A 15,430-nucleotide genomic window follows, 5' to 3' on the forward strand; every position below is an offset into this window, starting at 1 on the left:
ACAACATTTTTAATGTTTATTCATTTGTTGAGAGAGAGATGGAGACAGAACATGAGTGAAGGACAGAGAGAGGAGACACAGAATCTGAAGCAGGCTCCAGGCTCTGAGCTGTCAACATTGACACAGCCCCCATGCAGGGCTTGAATTAACAGACTGTGAGATCATGACCTGGGCCGAAGTCAGACGCTTAAGTGACTGAGCCACCCAGGTGCCCCCCTTGTGATTTTCTTGATAACATTTTCTTTTCTCTAGCTTACTTTATTGTAAGAATAGAGTATATAACATATAACGTACAAAATATGTGTGAATTAACTATTTATGTTATCAGTGAGGCTTCTAGTCAGCAGCAGGCTATATTAGTAGTTAAGTTTTTGGGGGAGTCAAAAGTTGTATGTGGATTTTCAACTGTGTGGGGGTTAATTCCTTTAACCCCTGCATTGTTCAAGGATCAACTATATAAGGCTTTATTGAGTACAAAAGAAACTCCTTTGGGGGGCATTTTACCTGATACAGGGAGATATGATCTTCCTCTCACAGAGCTTACACTTTGTAAGTGGAGAGGGTACCCATACAGTTAAGTGATAATGGCAGATGAACTTGTAACACACACACACATTCATATACACATACACTGAAATGCAAAATATGATTGCAACATTTTTATTTTACTCTACTGTGTTATATATGCAATTGACAGATGCATCACCAAACAATTTTGGGGTGACTACCAATCTGTTCTAATAATTTATTTTCTTAAAATCAGTGTTAAGAATCCAGTTTTTCATGGGATTGATGAGTTAATTGGAAGTAACAGTGGTTCATTTAGTTCAGCTTACTTTGAGTGAACAGAGAAAATTCAAGCAAGAACCTTTAGTCTGAATCTTGTCTTTTTCATCAGAGCTTGGAAGTCAGGAGGCAGCTATAGCCAGATGTCTAACTATGAGGGATGGGGGATGAGACCACTTAGTGCCACCTTGCCCAAAGAAGGCTCTGTAGAGATTTGTCTGAAATCAGACAAATTCAGCTATGGCTAAACATCAGAAAAGAACTGTACTAATTGCTGTTGTGGTTGAGAGAAAGGAGAATTCTCATGGGCTGTGTGGTCAGGGAGAGGTCATGGGCTGTGTGGTCAGGGAGAGGCTGTGTGGTCAGAGGCTTTATCTGGCTTATAGATGTTGCTTCAGGATGGATAAAGAAGGAAGCAAAGTTGGCAGGTAGGAGATTATTATGGGGTGCTCAGGGAAACTCTTCTCTGAGGACTGGGTATATTAATGAAGGATCAGAGAGGTTGTGACCACAGGAAGAGGAGATCGGGAGTATATTTTCAGAAAATGTTGGGAAATTAGCAGAGTATAGACTTGGATTTATCAGCAGAAGCTCTGAAATCAGGATCAGCCTGGATCAGGATCCCATTTTATACTTTGTGTATGATGTTGGAAAAATTTCTTAAGCTCTCTGTGTTTTGATAAGGTCAACATCCTCCTTTATTTCTACGTTCATTGTATCCAGGTAGCCTTATTCTGATGTCTACATGTAGATGTAATAATGGCAGGAAAGGAATTCAGGAAAACTGGCTTAGTGTTCTTTTTCTTTGTGTGGGGACGTTTAATGAAATGACATGGCCGACTGTGTCTATGTTGTTTTGATTTCTCAGGCAGTATGTTTTTTTTTTTTTTTTCCTAATTAACTACTTTGGTTCAGAAACCTATGTCTTTGAGGTCGTGTAACTAATTCATTAAGAATTAAGCAAATTGCCTTATTTGTAGTCCTTGGTCCTATTTCAGGTTTACCACCAATAAATTGTTGTAAAACTCAAAGTTCCCAAAATTGGCCAATCAATAGAATTTGGTGGAAAATCTGAAAATGCAGATTCCTGGGCCACACAATTGGAGAGGTTTTGGTTAATCAAATGATTAGTCAGGTTGGTATAGAGCTTGTCTGTAATTTTTTGAATACTTATTAAAAAAAAAAAAAGATTTCCAGCCTACTTCAGAGCTACTGAATAGAGGGACCTAGGAATTTGTGTTTGTAACAACTTCATCACGTCGATAGTTTCTAGCTAAAGGATTACTGAGCCCCAAACCCTCTTATTTACCTTCTCGTTTCTAGACACCATTTCTCATTATTTTTGTTAAAAAAAAATCTAAATCTAATGTTTACTTATTTTTGAGAGAGAGAGAGATAGACAGAGCATGAGAAGGGGAGGGGCAGAGAGAGAGGGAGACACAGAATCCAAAGCAGGCTCCAGGCTCTGAGCTGTCAGCACAGAGCCTGATGTGGGGTTTGAATTAAAGAACCTTGAGATCATGAACTGAGCTGAAGTCGGACGCTCAACCAACTGAGTCACTCAGGCGCCCCCACCATTTATCATTATTTAACCAACAACTTCTCCAGGAACTTAATTCACCTAAAGTGTACTTTAGTAGCCTTTTAAAATAGCCATGCACTGTCAGAGACGTGCGTTTGGGAACAAAGATGCTCCTCTTCTGGCTTTGTGAGTAGACCGGGATAAGCACGCTCAGGTACGTACAATCTGAGGGCTCTGAGGAGGCCCTGAGGTCAGGATACAGCCATGGAGAATTAAGTCTCACCCAAGAAGTTCTCTCAATTTTGGCTATTCACCCTCTTTGACTTATACCTAAAGACTGTATTGTCATGAGCATCACGTGAAGGGGGAGATGTGCACACAACTTGCAAATGTAGAAAATGCTAGGATTATAATCTAGGCAAAGGCTTTCTTGTATGTATTTTATTTTCAATTTTTTTTTCCTACAGCTGGTCTGGGGCGAATATGATACATTTCTTAAAATTCCATGCAGACCTACCAAACTTTCAGCAGGATCCCACCATAGAGGGAAAAAGATCTCAGTATCTGGCTAGATGTGATACGCATTCCCAACTCACCCTCCCTGCCCCTCCCCCCCCCCCCCAATAGACACAGTGTACGCTACAGAGAGCAAAGTGTAATTTTAAGAACCTTGTAATTCTTTACAAATTAACACAGCAGATGGTGTTTATGGGAGCCACATAGTGAGGAATATTTGGGACGATGTGAGACATGTGTTCTGAGGTTTCGGCCTGCTTTCTACTGAGTTTAGTTTTTAACCATCATACTGCAGAAATGCTATTTGCCTCATAAAGTTTTCATCAGTTCCAAGCATGAGCCATTGTCCCAAGAGATGATTCTATTATGGGGCAAATTCCAAGAGTTCTCGGGAAGAAGGGCATCAGAGAGGCCTGAGGAAATACCTGCGCTTGCCCCTTGGTCACATGGCAGTTGCCCCCTGGGTGTTGTTGCTGGATGTGAGAAGCAGCCTGGACCTCCATTCTGGCTTTGGGGTGGGTTTGGGAAGTTGAGAAAAAGCCCAAGGCTTGACAAGCTCTGCTCATAAAAAATAAAAGATAACACCAAAAGACTAACAATGAAGTTAACAGCTCTAGATTGGGGCTTGCTAGTGTATAAATAAAATATTTCTTCAGTTATTCTGACTGTCCAGATAATATTATTTTCTTTTAGTTCCTCCCAGTGCTAAGACTTAAAGGTACCAAGATCTATGTGGCTGCTTTCTAGACAGTGCTGGCCTTTCGGAGGGGGCATGAGAGGAAGGAGAGTGTGCCAAGGTTGGTGGTGGCGAGGTTGGAGAGGGCAGGGGGAGGCAGTCTTCAAGGCTTTTCGCAAAGACCCAAAGAAGTGAGATTTGATTTGGGTATGGGAAAAAGGCTTCATTCTCAAGCGTGTAAGGAAACCTCTTTGGAGTCCCCTGGGCATGCAGAAAGTACTCAGCACTCCCAAACCATGAGTTTCCTCTTCCCAGTGTTCCCTGGGAAACTTCTTCCCTTTCCTTTGCAGTAAGTTGGCCAAGAGAAGGGTTTCAGGTATTCTCTATTTTGGCCTGCTTCTTTGTCCCAGTCAGGATTATGCTCATCTCTTAGAAGCACCAATTCATGAAACCCCTTTTCCTTTTTGCATCTAGTGTCCTCAAGCTTGCCTACCTTCACCTCCCACTATTCTGAGAGAAGGATTTGGTCAAAGTCATTTACTAATTGTATGTTTCTTGTGCCAGGTGTGTGTATCTTAATTCTGTGCATGTGATTGAAGGCTTTGATTTCCATCTTCTTCCTGCTTAGGTGAGATTTTTGAACAGGGAAGGAGGAGAATGAGTGTGCAAAGAGAGTTGGCAGCAATATTACTCTACTGTTGGTGAAGATACAGCTACCCTTCCACACTAACTCTGCACAAAAGTAGCCTTATTGCCAAAGATCCATGTCATGTAGTCATGTCAAACAACCAGATTACTGATTACTTCATTTATATTCAATACATATTTGTATGTACATATCTATACCTATTTCTAATTTGCTTAACACCTAGTCTGCACAAGACACTATGTAAGAATTTTCAGAGTTCCAAGGACATGTAATTGGCTGACAACTTCTTGTCTGCTATGGACTGATAAGTACCTCTAAAATTCATATGTTGATGGATACCCTAGTGTGCTGGTATTTGGAAATGGGCCTTTGGGAAGTAATTAGATTTAAACGAGGTATTAGAGTAAGGCCTTCATGAAAAGATTAGTACCCTTATAGAGATACCAGTGAGCCAGCTTACTCTCTATCATGTGAGACATAGTGAGAAGGCAGATGTGTGTGAGCCACGAGGAGTGCCCTCACAAGAAACCAAACCTTCTGAATGTTGGTCTTGGACTCTGGCTTCCAGAACTATGAGAAATACATTTCTGTTTATTAAACCACCCAGTCTATGGCATTTTGTTTTGGCAGCCTGAGCTGACTAATACACTGTCCTTAAGCTCCTGTGCGTCCTACTGGGAAGAAGGAACAGATACATGACTATATCATGACAAGTTTCTGAACAAGACAGTATCATAATGACACATCTGTATATTTGTATTTTACCTTTAGAGTGTGATACATGAAATTCACTTAACAGTGCAAGATATTTACACGATATGTTAAGTGTTGCCTGAGTGGGAATTGTTCATAAAACACCAAACAAATGGCCCTTTTGATGATAAAGGTAATAATATAGATGGCTACAGTCACTCAGAGGACAATGGGCTCCTATGAACTGAGAGGTCAGGAAGGTGTGATGAAGGAATTGCAACATGAACTGGCCCCTGATACATTGTTAAGATGAGGCACAGGTAGATTACGGCAAAAGGGCTCTGCATTGATAGACTTTCCATAAATAAGGTAACCCTCTTCATGAGCATTTTCTGATTTCTGTGAACTCTCAACAGTGTGGGCACAGTTATTGACCTCCTTTTCAGATGGTAGAAAACACCATACTCTAGAGATCCTTTAGGTGTTGGATAGCTTTAACTTTAACGGAATGGTTGGGGGACGATGCACTTAAAACTGAAGTGGAAGTTTAAATTCCACTGAAATTTAAATGATTTATTTAGTGTGGGTATCTATGTGTTTTTCTGTGTGTATAAAATCAGTAGAAATTTGCACTTCTCCTTGGCTACTTTCATCTCAACTGTAAAGATAAAATGGCATTTTTTAGCAGTTTTCCCAATTCATGGTCTCTCACAGGCTTTGAAGGAATGTGTGGTTAATTAACCCAAGGTTGGGAGCTGGGGGCTTTGATGAAATATGTCTTTTGTGCAGGGTTGTCTGGCAGATAATCATTGAGGACTACACCTGTGTTGATGGAATAAGTAAAAGAGCAAGAAGTGTAACATTACACAGGTGCCAAGCACTCCCTAAGGTTTTGATCAGAAAATTGTAAAATAGGTGAAATTTATTTTTAGGACCCCACATTTTCCAGATCATTCATCCCTTGCATACCTTCTTCCTATCTACAGGTGCCTACTCGGAGCATCCATTTTTCTATACATAAACAGATATTTCTGGGGCACTTCTTAGGAGTTTCATGCTAAGTTTTCCAGGAGAAAGTTCAGACATTCACCACCCACAAAAAGCTCAGATTCTACTCTGCCACCACATGAAAACTTAATAGATAATGCAGAATGGTAAATTGTTAATGTCTGCATTATTTGACACAGTATCTGGTTGAAGGGTATGCTCAAAAGAGGGGAAGATCTTTAAGAGCTAGATCAGTTTAGAAACATTTTCTAGAGGAGGAGGATTTTGAACTGTTTCCTGAAGAATGAATGGGTAAAATCTGGTTAGACAAATGGTTGAAGAGAGAATGGGCTCTTTCATCTAGGTACTAACATGAGTCAAAAAGTTTGCTCAGAAAGAACAAATTGTTTAGAGAAGTGGAATATTACAAGAAGGAGATCCAACTCTGAAAATTTAAAATAAAGGCCCAAGTTTAGTAGAAAGCAAGGATCCAGTAAGAATTAAATAAGAACTAAGGGATTGACCCTCAGAAGTGAAAGCTTGGTGTTGACAGGCCATACTGAGGATTATAAGGGAGGGAAATGTGGTGCTACAGACCTATCCTGGGTTAGGTGGGTTCTATGGACAGAAAGATTTGAGGGAAAGCAGAAATCTTAGATACTTTGTGATGGACAAATTCTCAAGACTACTGACTAATTGGCTTTTATTAGGATTTAGAGCTTTGACAGAAATTAGTGTTAGGGAAAATTCTGTGAGTGAAACAAAGGCGTGAGGTCTCAGGGAGCACTCTGGGCTGTGTCCGTTGGGGGCCTTGTAGGGCCCCCTCTACCACCCTGCCTTCAGATTATTTCGATCTGGTATTTTAATGTCTCTGATTTAGCTGGGACTTTTTTGGTTGTAGCCAAGAGAAACCCAACATAAAGAAACATGAGGGAATTGATGTACTCATGACAGCAGGAAATCCATTGACAGATACTTTGGCTTTAGGTGCAACTGGATTTGGAAGCCCGTATGTTTCATTCATTGATTTAATAAAATTTATTGAATGCCTATTATGTGCCAGGAACAGGTGCTAAGGACAGAGTAATAAGCAAAACAAGTAACATGAAGTGTTACTTTACAAGTTAGTATATAATGGAAAGTATGAAGGTATATAATGCAAAATATGTCCAATGTGTATATCGATATTGTTGGGCCAATAAATAGGGTCTGGGGGTCTTACCAATAATGCCATCTTGATATTCTTATATGTTGATGATCCTTTCCTTGGGCACTGACAAGTTCTCAGAGAAGTGTCAGATACATTTTTCCCCTGACACATTGTCATCAGCTTGTTTTGTTTTGTTTTGTTTTTCCTCTCTACCTTTATCTCTACCTCTCAACTCATCCCAGGTTCCAGGAAAGCTGGGTTGTGATGTGGTCAAAGTGTCCTGATCATGGGTTTGATTTGTGGACACTGCTAAACTTTTATCCATTCTAGAGAGATATTACCTATTTCTTTCCCAAGAGAAATGTTTAGAAAGATCTACAATCTCAGATTGTGATTTACACATAATATAAAGGTATTATGAAATGTTCAAGCTTCCATAAATAATGGTCCTATTTGTAATAAGAATATGATTCCTATATGCAGGTTTTGAGGGTAGATGGGCAACTCTCCAAATATGATAGGATGACTGCTGAATCAATAGATAATTTTTTTTCTCCCCCCCAGTTGTCTAAATTATAGGTTTAAATTGACAGGAAAATATGTTGGATATAAAGTGCGTGGCCCATTACCACTTTCTGCCATTGTGATGATCTTGACTCCCACTTCTTTCAAATAACAACAATTTGAAGACTAGGCATTTGATTATCTCCCCACACATTCAATATATTAGAGTCACATCTATCTGATATTTTGAAGATTTCTCATACATTCAGTCAAGTTGGCAGGTACCTTTGAGAAAAAGGAAAAGAGTGATCAACATCTGCCTTCTCACACCATTTCCCACATTAATATCATGCCCCAAAATTCACAAGAAGCCATGGATCTGAGGGAAGCACTGAGACGATAGATTTATATTCTCAGGTCCCTCCATGAGGGACCATTTGTATTGAATTATGTGTTTAGGGTAGGATGAGGAATGGCCTTTAAATAAGTATCCCATTTTGGAAATTTAAAAAATTATTTTTTTTGTTTATAAATTAGGGAGTTAGTATCACTTGTATAATATTCAGCATATCACATAAGTATAAGGCACACATCTTCATTATTTCAGAAATGGTGATGGATATTAATATAGTAAAAAAGAGAAGAAAAAAGAAAACCCTTATCTAAAGTAGAGGGACTTTTATTTCCCAAAGAAGCAAAGGATAATATAAGCAAGTTACTGAACTAAAATACTGAGTTTTTCCTGAAGACTAATTGTGAAAGTCAAAATTTCTATTAATCTTTCTGTGTAGGATTAAATAGAACTATGAACGTCTCCTTGACAGCATCTGATACTTTGGCAAACAGGACTTGAGTTCAGAGCCAGAGAATGGGAGAATAAAGGATCCCCTATAAAAATCCAAATGAGGAAATTCATTTCCTTTTCCTCCCATCAGTTCAAGCCATGGATTGACTCCAAATGTGTTTTGTAAAATAGAGCCCAAAGACTAAAACAAATAAAGTTTAATAATCATGCACCTCCCTAGCACAACAGATGGCAACTAGGAAAGGCGCCTGGAGCAATGTGAGAGAATACTGGTGCCTGTCTTCCTCCTTCTCCTCTTCCTTCTCCACTTCCTCCTCCTCCTCCTCTTCTTCTTTTTCTTTTTTAAATAATAGTATTTATTAAATGGCTGTCTCTATTGTAGATCCACTCTCTGCAGGTGAAGACAAAGGAGGCAAGTGGGGAGTGGCTCTGAGAAAGGCACATAAGATCCGTGGACAAAATATGACAAAGGAAATTTAACTCAAACTGAGAATTTTTATTTTTAAATTTTTTTTTGGTAACCTTAGAATGGAAACAAATGAAATTCTAGAAAATGACAGAATCCTTGAATTTTAGAAATGGAAGATAATTTAGACATAAAATGGAATATCCTTGGAATGGGAAGACGGAGGTTCTGGTCAGACACTAACTAGCTAGGTGATCAGAATCAGTTCATCTCTCTGGACCCTGTTCTCACATATGAGGGGAGCCACAGGGTGGGGAAGAAGAGGAAACCAACATGGACTGAGTTACCTAGTCTGGGTTAGGGACTCTGTTAACTCTTACAGATCCTATTTCTCTTAACGTTCACAGCATTCTCACAGAGGAAGCATTATCCACATTTCAGAGATGAGAAAGCCCAACTGACTGCCACCACCCAGCCTCTTCTGCAGTGCCCTGAGAGCTTCTGTGTAATGAGGGATATATTCTTGACTTTTTTTATTAATAACAATTTTTTAGCGTTTATTCATTTTTAAGAGGCACAGAGGGACAGAGCATGAGTGGGGAGGTGGGCAGAGAGAGAGGGAGACAGAACCCAAAGCAGGCTCCAGGCTCTGAACTCAAGGACTGCAAAATCATGACCTGAGCAGAAGTCAGACACTTAACCGACTAAGCCACCTAGGTGCCCCCTTGATGGTTTTTCAGACTCTCATATTTCCTGGTTCTGTAACTTGTCTCTGGCCCCTTTGTTGGACAAATGATAGGTTGAAGGTCTAGAGAAGTTGCCAGATCACTTAGATGGCCATTGGCACAGAGTCCTTACAACTGGTTTTTGTTTGTCTCTTTAGCAAAGTCAGGGAGTAATTGAATGAGTGACTTAAGACAAAGCACTTTTGTTTTATTATTTGGTGATGATGTCACAGTGAGGATATAGGTCTCCTTTCACTTCAGTTTCTTAAACTATTTTTAGCTTATAAGCTTGGAGGGTGAGGGAAAAAGAGCTGGGTGAGGCTCCTAGTTGATTCCCTGGGAACTAGAATTTGTTTAAGATGATCAAATCCTTAGATATTTAACAAATATTTTCAATAACCTGTTACGGAAAATACATTTATCTGGAGTTTCTGCCTCGTATTTCACCTCTTAGAAATATTTCACATTAGTTATCTATTTAAAATGAAGTGTCCCAAATATTTCTTCCTTAAAGAGAAATAGTTTTCCTTTAGGAATCCTCCTTTTTGGCAAAGTTTTCATTCATACGTTATCTGCCTGAGTGGAGAAAGCAGAAATCCAGGTAACCCAAAAATAGTTTCTACATAGTTTCCAAATCAATTTTCTCATTTTTTTCCACAGCAAAAATACTTTCCTAATTACCCCGAATACTGTTAATGCCTTTTATTGTTTCCAGCACATTGACATCATGATTGATTGTCCTGCTAACCTGGTGAAAAGACAGGACATATATTACACTATCCATTGTGTTCATGGGAAAACTCAGACGTAAAAAATGGGCAAATTGTTAGTCTAAGATCACAGAGCCTAATAATGGATGGCTGCCACTAGGAGGCAAGACTTTTTTTTTTTCTTTTTTTCTTTTTGTCTCTCTTGGTGATTGGCTTCCTGTCCAATTTAAGTTGATAATTTAAAAGTATTTCCATATGCCAACCTAATAGAGGCATAGAGTGATGGTTTGCTAGTCCCCATTTGCTATGTTAATCTGAGCATTAAGATCCATTACCATTATTCCTGCACACATACCTCATTTAAAGAAATTAGAGCCATGGAGGAGGGCACTTGTTGGGATGAGCACTGGGTGTTGTATGGAAACAAATTTGACAATAAATTATATTTAAAAAAAGGAAAAAAAAAGAAACTAGAGCCAACAAAGGGCCAATGAATTAACATCTTAAGCCAGTGGCCAAAATTTCCAAAGTTCTAGGCCTTGTTTTGCCATTTCCCAGCCTTTTTAAATAGAACAAATATGGCACCCAAGTCATCTGTATTTTATTTAATTGTCTTCAGCCAAAGATTTGAAGCTGGAGAAACAAAGGATTGCAAATATTACACAAACAGAATCCTGACAACACAGTGACATAGAATGCTAATGCCACCAGAGATCCTTTGACTTTGCAGATCAAAATATGGTTGGCAGTAATCACACTATAAAGCAGCTCTTATAAAAGTATCCTGTCTGTCTCTGCAACTCATCAAACCTATTACTTCACATCATGGAGAAAATACTGGCCAATTCCACTCACTGTCCTCCTAGAACCCACCTTGATGTTTCTTGACTGGATGCCTCTATTTTTGCTACCCTGTCCTCCCTTCAAGTACCACCCTCTTTCCTATTCAGATCTTATCCAGGTCTTGAGGTGTAGCTAAATCTCCCCACTTCTCTGTGAGATTTCTTGACTTTCTCAAATGCAACATCTTCCTCTTTTGAGCAGTTAATTTAGCCTGTTAGAGTTTTAGTTTCTGCATAGTTGTCAGTATTCTTAATTTCATGTTCTGCTTTACTCTCCAGAATTAGGAGCTCCTTGAGCATGAGGATCATAGATATGACTTTTTGTGAGTCTCTAACTGTGACCAAAATGATGCTTCACATGTAATGAAATATGCTTTGCAGTTACAGGTTATTGATGCCAAATGGGACACAGAATCCCATGTTGCCCTTCTTTTCACAGAATAAGGCACTGGAGCCTTTCTATATGTATCTGTAACAACCCTAGTTACAATCTTGAACATCACTATTACCCCTGCGGGTAAGGTTGCCTGGTCTAGCACATAATAATATAAGATACTCAGTTAAGTTTGAACTTTAGGTAAACAATGATTTATTCTGGTTTTAGTATAAATACATTCCCTGCCTTTTTAAAAAGGTTTTTATTTAAATTCAGTTAGTTAACATACAGTGTGATGTTAGTTTCAGATATACAATATAGTGATTGAACACCTCCATACAATACCCAGTGCTCATCATGGCAAGTGCACTCCTTCATCCCCATCCCCAATTTTCTTAAATTTAAAATTAAGAAATGATATCTGGGGGCGCCTGGGTGGCTCAGTCGGTTAAGCGTCCGACTTCGGCTCAGGTCATGATCTCATGGTCCGTGAGTTCGAGCCCCGCATCGGGCTCTGTGCTGACAGCTCAGAGCCTGGAGCCTGTTTCAGTCTGTGTCTCCCTCTCTCTCTGACCCTCCCCCGTTCATGCTCTGTCTCTCCCTGTCTCAAAAATAAATAACATGTTAAAAAAAAAAGAAAAAAAAAAGAAAAAGAAATGATATCTGACCTACATGGCTTACCTCACTCACCTTAACCTAAACCTGGTCCTGTTGGATCCTGCTTTTATTCAAAATTTTGATATTTGTTCAACATGGATTTTTTGGCATTAATTTGATTTTTTGAAAATATTGAGTTAAAATATTATATATCTTGATTACTGAGTTCTATGGTGCCCCCTAACCTGAGGGGAGTGCCTTATTGCCCTCTCCCTAATCCCACATCTGCTCTGGTTCTATTTTTTCTTTTGTAAAGTGATAATAATGGAATGCCACTGGCGGGATAAAATGATACCAGTGTCTGACACTTAGTATTATTTTCAGTAATCAGTCTTTATCTCCACACTCTTTTGATCTTTTTGTCTTTTCACATTGAAAGTTTCAGTGATCCAGTCTCCTTCTCTCATAGCCACATTTTAGACCAAACTCATAACTGTTAGTTTCTCAAAGTGAGTTTTCATTACTCTTATAAGTGGAAAGGGCATAGGAAATCTGTGGTTTTCAGAATGGTCATGGTCTGGACTGTCTCAAAACTGCCCTGTATTTTAATGGTGAAAAAAGCAAAAAGCAAAAAGCCAAAGAGAAAATAAGCAGCTCTGGGTGCTACACCTGTGGCTCAGCTGGATATGGAGACAGGGCACCAAAGTCCCACTTGCTGTGTAACTGGAGTCCCTCCACAGATAAAGCAGCACAGTGTTCTTCTCCAAATACTTTTCCTTTCCTTGGAGCTATTTGTATGCTAATATTTCAACATTGTAAAATGTTACCACTTTATTTTAAGCGCTTTCTACTTATAAACTTCAGTGTATACATACGCAAGGGTCAGATAATGAGTTTAGGGAATGGAAAAGAGATGGGGATTTGTAAGATTTTAGATGATTAAAAATAGACACACATGTGTCCTGGTGATGGCTTTTTAATAAAAGCCATATCGATTTAGACATTAGACATTTGTTCAGAAAAAAAATTAAGCAAGTTGCAGAAAAAAATGGTTGCTTTAATTCTCCTTTTAAGTAGATCTGATGTGTATGTTTCAGCTTTATGCATCCAGGATTTTGTCGCTGGAAGAGTATATCTAGGAATCTCTAGAATGGTAATTTCTCTGGATCCTCAAAACACTATCTTGTTATCATTACATTGTATTACCAATTACTACAGAGACCTATATGATTCTGCAGAGACTTGAATACGGAACAAGAACTGACTCGCCAGTAAGACCATAAATAGATAAATTTTCAGGGGGCGCATGGGTGGTTTAGTCGGTTGAGCGTCCAACTTCGGCTCAGGGCATGATCTCACAATTTGTGAGTTTGAACCCCATACTGGGCTCTGCACTGACAGGTGCAGAACTTGCTTTGGATTCATTCTCTCTCTCTCTCTCTCTCTCTCTCTCTCTCTCCCTCTCTCTCTCTCTCTCTCTCTCTTTCTCTCTCTTTCTCTCTCTTTCTCTCTCTCTCTCTCTCTCTCTGTCTGCCTTACCCCCATTCAAAACCCTCACTCTCAAAATAAATAAACTTTAAAAGTAAATAAATTAATAATTAATTAATTTTCAGGGTATTTGACTAAAGATTAGATAATGTAATAGACTTGACGAAGCTTTTGAAAACAATTTTCTCTTAAAGGGTACATAATGCCATCCTTAAAGTTATGTAGAGCTTTTCATTCATGGGAATTTTGTTGCTGCTGTGGTTTTAAAAAGATAATGGTAATTCTCTTTGGTTTAATTGTTTTACTACAGCCATCAAAAAAAAAAAAAAAAAGAGAGATAAAACAAAGGAAAATTAAAAAAATAAACTATTACTGAAACTTCCAAACTTCCAAGTGAAAAAGAAGAGGTTTTGGATTTTTTATTTGTTTGTTTTGTTTTTACCTCTGCCTCTTGGAGTCATAAGAGATGTTTTCCTTATGATTTCAAACTGTGGGTTCCTTATTACCATATTTAACATACCAGTGCATGACAGAACAGAGATTACAAACACTATTATTTTCTAGTAGAACGTCTCTTTGACTTTGATACGAAAGTTACAATGTGGTCTAGAAAATATTGGTATGTTGGTATATTTATTGGTACGTCAGAAACTCTGAATTCTGGTAATTTATTTTAAATTGCTTTCTGAATTTAGTTTTTATCATCTCATTCATTTCCTATTCAGAAGTGTGCTTATGTGAGAGAGAAGCAAAAAAAAAATGTATTTGAAGGCAAAAACAAACATCCTTGCTGTGTTTACTTAATTCATAAATGTCTGGAGAGGGAGGAAAACATGCTTGCATGAAGTTGAATATGGACATGTGTAAACCATCCTCAGAATATATTGTTTTTCAACAATTCAAATTTTTGTTTTGGAGAAAACCAATTTTAGAGACAAATGATGTTAGCTGTGTGTTGAAAAGAATCTCTCTCTGTCTTTTTGTTTGTTTGTTTGTTTGTTTGTATTCTACCCGTCAAGTGTGTTTCTGTGTGTTTCCAAATTTTTTAAAAAAACATTTTCCATGTCTCTAACATTGAATTTTCTAAATCAGAGATTATTTCTCTTCTGTTAATAGACCGGAAGAAAAGAAAAAGGAGATCCTCTAAACATTGCAATTGACAAGATGACCAAGAAAACAAGAGACCTAAGGAGACAGGTACTGTTTTTGTTCTTATTTTAAATGCATGGTACTTTGTGGTGGTTTCCAAGAATGTCCTTTTTCAGGGCGCTTTCTGCTGGCATTCAGGTTGCTATTCTTTATAGCATCTACACGTACACAAAAGCATTTCATGAACAAGGTAGCGTCTGCTGAGCGGACAGATGTGACAGCCTCAGGAGGTGTGGTGAAAACACCCTCTGAAGAGACAGCATGCTCACTGCCCAGAAACAGTCTTCCCAGGTAGAGACTTGATGAATTCACTATCTTCTACATCTGTTTTTCAGTTTTCCAGATCCAGATATGCAAAGAGCCAGGTTCTCATTTCTGCTGGTTCTTAGATATCACAACTCCAAAGCAGAATGCTAATGGTTAATGAAAAACACAACTCTTAATCTGATGGGCTAATTAAGATCTCTGACCCTGTGTATTCCATTTGGTGACACAAATCACCAGGGGAATGTTTGCTTATCAGATGGTTCAGAAGCAGGGAACCAAAGCAAGGAAAGCTAGTTGGATGATTTGAATGGCTAATGGTATCATTAGTCCGATGGGTCTATTTTTAGGTGTGAAAAAAATCTCTGGTCAGGGCCCCATTTCATCTTGTAAGTGCTATAGCAACACTAGTAACCCTATGGTCTTGTAACCCTTATTTTGTTTCCATGGCGAGCCCCACTTTCTTTGGTAGTGTTCTTTCTCTAGAAGACTTAAACCATCCATCAAGTTCCAATGAAATCCCTATTTGATTTCTGCCTGAGAGGCATCCTGTGTCCTGCTGGTAGCTTTTGCATCTATCCATCT

General features: G+C 38.7%; 1 protein-coding gene across 10 annotated transcripts in view; it reads left to right on the forward strand.

The window, feature by feature from the left end:
- Positions 1-15,430, forward strand: part of CTNNA2 (catenin alpha 2) — a 1,100,619-nt gene that overhangs the window by 813,652 nt on the left and 271,537 nt on the right. For all 10 annotated transcript variants that reach the window (XR_006200794.1, XM_042932824.1, XM_042932822.1 and 7 more), the window contains one exon: positions 14,549-14,629. Coding sequence is in view for 9 of the 10 variants with exons in the window: in XM_042932824.1 (XP_042788758.1) it covers positions 14,549-14,629 (81 nt within the window). In the remaining variant the exon portion in view is untranslated. The remainder of the gene's footprint in view (positions 1-14,548; positions 14,630-15,430) is intronic.

The sequence above is a fragment of the Panthera leo genome, chromosome A3, assembly GCF_018350215.1.
Source record: "Panthera leo isolate Ple1 chromosome A3, P.leo_Ple1_pat1.1, whole genome shotgun sequence".
Taxonomy (NCBI): Eukaryota; Metazoa; Chordata; class Mammalia; order Carnivora; family Felidae; genus Panthera; species Panthera leo.